We start from the raw sequence: 6,458 nt of genomic DNA on the forward strand, positions 1-6,458 counted from the left end.
GTTGAAAGTTGATGGATAGATGGATGATAATGATTTGGAGCACATTAAAAAGTGAAATCATCAAAGCATAGCTCTCTTTGCATGGTTACTTATGAGCACGTATATTGCACAACACAGCAGCAATAGAAGGAATGTTGTAATAGGAGAAAAGAGCAACCTGCTTTGTCAGCATTTATAACACTGATAGGTGCATTGTAAAATGTACATATATGTTCACCACTCCAAACTACAACCACAATTATAAACAAAATGAAATTAATACTGTAAAGGAATTTAGGTTACAGCTCTTGTGTTGAATCTCATTATCTTATGTTGTGCCCAGCTACTGTATAACTCTATATCTTCTTATTGAATGCACAGATCACCAATTCTGGCAGTCTTCCTTATGTGTTTACAGTTGCTGTGGATTTAATAATGCCATATGTGTCGCCCGTGCTAGATGATATATTTTCAAATGTGCAAAGCTTAAGGGCTGAGCTGACAAATATATACGCCTCCATAAGGTTGTAATATCACATTTGCAGCGTGCCTCAGTGTCACAGTGATGTAAGCAATCTGTTAACATGTTAGGCCCGCGACACATCTCTGAATCTTTGCGTGCTGTTGCGATGTGTCCTAAACAGCTAGCAACAACATCCCGGCCCTGCAGAGAGACAAAGACAACACCAACGTCAATGCCGATGTGCAGAAACTCCAGCAGCAGCTGCAGGACATCAAGGAGCAGGTGAACCAGCCTTGAAAACATGACAAGTCGAGTGTGCTCTTTTAATCACTTCCAAAATGTCCTTTCTCCACCTACAGACCATGTGCCCTGTGTGCCTGGACCGGCTCAAGAACATGATCTTCATGTGTGGCCATGGCACCTGCCAGCTGTGCGGCGACCGAATGAGCGAGTGTCCCATATGCCGCAAGGCCATTGAACGCCGCATCCTTCTCTATTAGACTCTTGCCGCCAGATTGTTTTACCTTCTTAGCCCCTCCCCTTTCCTTCCCTTTCCAACACCAGCCGCTGTCGGCCACCAAAGCGCATCCTTCAATGTCTTACTCTATCATACAACATTAACTTTTTACCAAGACGCTCCATGGACATCCCCTCTTCTTTATCTTCTTCGTCTTACTTTGCACCGTCATCATCCTTCTTCTTTTGATGTTTGGAAGCTCACCGTTGTCGAAGCTTCTCAAGAAATGAACTTGAAGGGCACATCTCTTGAATCTGGCCCTGGACTGAACAAAGTAAGAGGATATACAAAAATGAGAAGATTGGATTGCTCTGTTTTTGTTGTGGACTGTATCAACTTTTACTATTGATTATTCATCCTTATGCAAGTGTCGGAAGCATCCATTTTTAACCTGGTTTTCATAACTGTATGGTAACTTTCAAGGTTCCTCGCAAGTATTTTTTTTACAGCGTAGATGTCGTGATTCGCTCAAGAAGACTTCAGCACTACTGTACTGGAGAAAGAGAAGCCGGCTAAACAGCAACACAGCGGGTCCGCTCCACACAGGTAGCACATCACAGTCGCACTAGAGCCGCCAAACTAGCATCCAAACACACACAAATCCACACATTTCTACTTTTTAGACTTCAGTTAGTATTGTCCTGCTTTATTGTACAATAGTCTGTTGCTGCTGTGCCATTCGCTTCCAAAAAGCTTGTGCTGGGGTGGGAAGAAAAGGTGCTCTTTGTTTTGTGTTTTTTTTTACTTAATTTAAAGTGTATTACCGCTCAAAAATCAGCATTTATTGACATAGAAAGTACAATCTGTTAGAGCGCTCAAATGGTGACTGTAGATAAATTATTTTGTATTGCTGCCCCAAAAGTATGATTTGTAGGTGTCACCGCCTTCCTGACATGTAGCCTCAAAACCAGCTTTGATATTCATGGTTTTTTTTGTTTTGTTTGTTTTTGCTACACCTAATCACGCTTACATTTTTCATCCTCTGTAAGCCTTACTCACGTTCTTTGTTGAAACTTAAAAAAAAAGTCATTTAGTTGTCAAGCGTCATCAGTGTTTTTTAAATTAAGACAAAAATTGCCTTACTTGTACAAGGCGCACACTAAAACTTTCAGTTTTTTTTAAAGAATGACACTTTCTTGTTTGTTTTTTTTTCACCGACAACACCAAACTAGAAGCACTCAAACGCTTTACATCAGTGTTGTTTTCTTGCTACTATCTAAAAAAAAGAAAAACATATTTTTTGTTTTTTCCTTTTTTTTGTTCTAATCCCTTTGGAAATGTATCGGTAGTATTTCCTTTTGGCATGAATGTTTGACATATGCAGTATGACATGTATCATTCAAAATTGTTCGGTCTGTATTGCAAAACAAAGTGCTTTTAAAACAACAAAAAACACACATAGCTGAAATAAAGTTGCAAACCAAAGCTTTGGTTTTTCCAGTTTATTCCGCAGAATTGTAACACTTTTTTATTTTTTTTATTTTGTTTTTTTTAAAGATCTAAGGGGGGGATTTGCATTTTGTTGTTTTTGCCCTGCTGTGTGGCGTCTGCCTCACAGAGGAGCCGGGTAGTGGTGGGACAGAAGGATGGGGGTGCCAACCATGCATGGGAGGTGTGGACTAATTGAAAATGCTAGCACCAAATAATGACTCAGCACCACAGTGAGATAGGTTGGCTATGCTATAAAGGTAGAACGCTAAAACAAGACCGAGCTATATAAAAATCAGAAATGCTCAGTTTGACATTCCCATTCATGTAATTCGGTGGTGTCGAATTGCACTGCATTATACTGATAGTTGTATGACAATATATTCAATTTTTTTTTTTTTTTTTATAATTAAATATTAGGAACATCTCCCAATGTCAATTTAAACGTAAGCAACATTGTTTCAACAATAATTAGATTCTAACAAACATGTATGTATGATATAGCAAATATGTATAGGCTCCAGCACCCGTCGCAAACTCGAAAGGGACAAGCGGTAGAAAATGGATGGATGGATGTATGATAAAATGTTATTATTAACCTACTGTTTAAAAAATTGGTGTTTTATGAAACAATTTATTGTACATAAAATGAATGAATGACTGAGTGGTTAAATAATTTTGATAAATGTACAGTCGTCCTTCATTTATCGCTGTTAATTGGTTCCGGACTTGACCGCAATTAATTAATTTCTGTAAAGTAGGAATCGTTTTTTATGAATCAAAATATATTCATAGCTAGAGCATACACAAACGGTTTAGAACATTCTTACTACGTTTTCAACATTAAGATATGAAAGCCCCGTAGACATGAAATAACACCCTTTAGTCACCTTTACAATCTTTTAATCCAATATAGTAATGCCGCCTGAGGCTGTGCCAATCAGTGGCCACAATACTGAACAGCGCGCTCTGTTTGGTTTGGTCTTTTCAAGTGGCCAATACTACTATAGTATTGAGGTTTTTTTGGTTTATTAAGCCAATTTAATGCCTGAACATGTTTAATTTAGAACAAAAAATTGTAGAATATGCTTTAAATAAAATATGCTTATTGAACAACTTACATGGTACACATACAGTACAGTGAACAGCTGAAGGATGCCCGGTGGGTTACGATGCGATCCATGTCTAAGTATGATTATCATCATTATAATGTACCGTCGCAATAAATATTTTATTTCAGACCAATTATTTGCATTAAATTACTGTTCTTCTTGAATAACAAAAGGGCCGGGATACCCCTGCTTTAGGGGAATTAGTTTTTTCATACATTTAGCTGTAAATGATCGATGACCACAACTTGTCCAGGGTGTACGATGCCTTCCTTCCGATTGCAGTTGGGATAGGTTCCAGCCTCCGCCGCAACCCTGGGAGGGCCAAGCAGTAAAAAATGGATGGATGGATGATTGATGACCTGTACTGAGCCTCCACGAAGACTGAACATAGACATCTTGTGTGTCATGGCTAAAAACAGACGGGACAGTCCATCACTCTCACTGACGTTACTGACTGAAGTCCAGACTGACCCCCACAGGACACCTCACGCCCACTGTCACGGTGTTGGAGACGGCGCTATCTTCACCCCTAGACGCGGCCTGATCCTGGGGAGGATCCCTGACTGCCATGCACTTCATGCATGCTTGCTGACCTGGGCCGCGGGGGTCGTTACTCCCACGTCGGGTGGGGGGTGGGGGGATCAACTAATCCACGGGGGCTGCACTGCAGTGGGTTGGAGAGTGAAGGACAAATTACTGGGCCCCTTGAAAGAAGAGGAGTGAAGATGAAGATGCTTGGACAGGAGGGTGTTAGACATGCAGTTTGCTTGCCCTTCGCTAGGTGGCAGCACATCCACTGACTGCAGTACAAACTACACAGCCCTGGAAGGTGAATTTTACTGTGACATTTCTGCCTTTTCCTGATCTGTTCAGGCCCAATTAACGTTTTCCCCCAACAGATGACTTATGGCCTCCTGTGTTGCTGCAGCAGTTTCCCCCATCCTCCATCTTCTCCATGTAAACGAAACAATCCAGCTGGTCCAGTCAGGCTTTGGGTGCCATGTTGGAGGAATTGATTGTCCACTGACTGAAGGTCCTTTTTTGCTTTCTCTCTCGTTCATGTCATCCAGTTGAGGTCAAAACTCTGCGTTTATTGTCTGTGCCTTTTTTTATTACGATCTGAGCTGAGCAAAGTTCAAGCTGTGTTGTCTGTGTGCTGCTACTACTGCCACTCTTGGAGGAGCTTCATGGCGCCTCAGTTCTGGTCTTCTTCCTTGGACTTTAAGCCACTTGTTTGTCCAACTTCAGCCAAGCCTCTCTTTTTTACTGCATTAAAAAAGTGTCAACATGGGGTTAAAGTAGTGTTTATGGGTGGGTGGGTAGTTTGGAGCTGAAAGCAGCAACCTAACCTCAGCTGTAAAGCCATAAAAAAAGTCCTTGCCTCAAAACACATGAGGCCCCCGGCGTGCTGATTACTTTATTGTATTGATCAGGGCAAAGTGTCAAAAGCGTTGAGAAGAAGACTTATGTTATTAATATTGTAGGCGTTCCTCTGCTGTTTAACACGTCTTACAGAATAATTGTCTGAATAGTTTAGGCTTCATCTCCCCTGACTTACATTGCAAACGGTATATGAGCAAAAGTATTTTGACTAATGAACATATCCTCTGTTTTTGGTCTTTTATTGGAGTTACAAATTTTGTATTAAAAATAATTGCCGTTATGAGAACACACTGCAGAGTGCGCTGTCGCTGGCTATTATTTTTGGTTGTTTTGTTTTTTTGTCTATTCTATCCGAAAACTAAAGTTTTACGACAACAAACTCATCCAAAATGCATTTTATATTTTAATTATGTTCTAGGAACATACAATTATATTCTCCATACTGTTCCTCACTCTAAATTTAAAAATGTATCTACGGTTAACCCTCATTTATTGCTGTTGAATTGGTTACAGGCCTGACCATGGTAAATTAATTTCTGCGACGTAGGAATTAGTCATTATAATCAAAAATGTTCATATGTAGGTCATAAAAAAATTAGAATAGGTAAATATGTAATAATAGTAATGCTGCTTGAGGCTGAGCCAATCAGTGGCCGCCATACTAAATGGCTCGGACTGATTGGTTTGGTGTCATCTAACAGCCGATACTCCTCTAATACTGAAATTTTTAGCCTTTCTTATGCTTTAAGATGCCTGATGTATCTAAAAAATGTGTAAAACACAAACAAAAAAAATTGTGATAAAGTGAAGCTGTGATGTGGCGAGGGATGACTCTGGATACTTTACTGATCCAGAGGGAAATTGAAACAGCCAGTAGCTGATATACTGCAGATTTTACAGGTTGGGAAGAAAGATAAGGACAATACAGGTTTTCCGCAGGTCATTAAAAAGCATTTAAAGTTAATAAATGAATTTTGCAAAAAGTAAGGCCTTAAATAGCATTAAAAAAAACATTAAACTTGATGTCCAGATGCATAAAAAATGTTATGCAATTGTGGGCCTAGGCTGATAGTTAATAAGTCAATAAATCGAACGATAAATATAAATGAACCTGATAACTTTGCCGTCATCTGGCTTGCAAACTGGATACAAGAGGTTTCACGCTCTGTTGCTCTCAGTACCTGAGCAGGTTTATTCAACAGTGAAATTACATGAACAAAGTGAGCCTCTTGTCAGTCATCCATAGTCTTTGTTTCGGTATCCAACTACGCACAGGTGGGACCGACATGCCATTCTCTTCCACACATTTTCCTGTGTGTAGTAGTTGTAGGGACACTCACTTTAATGTTGAAGTTTAACTCATTATTTTAAAACAACGGTCACTTTTAAAATACACACCTTTTTTTTCCCCTAACCTTATTTCAACTACAATATGATACATACAGTTCAAACAATCAGAACATACAAGTAAATATGTCAATATACATGTTTTGAAAATATGTACACACACACACACACACACACACATATATTTACCGGTACTTATATAATGTATGCACATATGTACACACACAGA

The 6,458-nt window shown here is 39.5% G+C and overlaps 1 protein-coding gene across 5 annotated transcripts in view; it reads left to right on the forward strand.

Moving 5' to 3' along the window:
- The window catches only part of mib1 (MIB E3 ubiquitin protein ligase 1), a 123,512-nt gene extending 121,385 nt beyond the window's left edge, over positions 1–2,127 (forward strand). For all 5 annotated transcript variants that reach the window (XM_062022871.1, XM_062022873.1, XM_062022875.1 and 2 more), the window contains 2 exons: positions 624–724; positions 802–2,127. In XM_062022871.1, the coding sequence (XP_061878855.1) occupies positions 624–724; positions 802–942 (242 nt within the window). In that variant the 3' untranslated portion in view covers positions 943–2,127. The remainder of the gene's footprint in view (positions 1–623; positions 725–801) is intronic.
- The last annotated feature ends 4,331 nt before the right edge of the window (positions 2,128–6,458 follow it).

The sequence above is a fragment of the Entelurus aequoreus genome, linkage group LG16 (genome assembly GCF_033978785.1).
Source record: "Entelurus aequoreus isolate RoL-2023_Sb linkage group LG16, RoL_Eaeq_v1.1, whole genome shotgun sequence".
NCBI lineage: Eukaryota > Metazoa > Chordata > Actinopteri > Syngnathiformes > Syngnathidae > Entelurus > Entelurus aequoreus.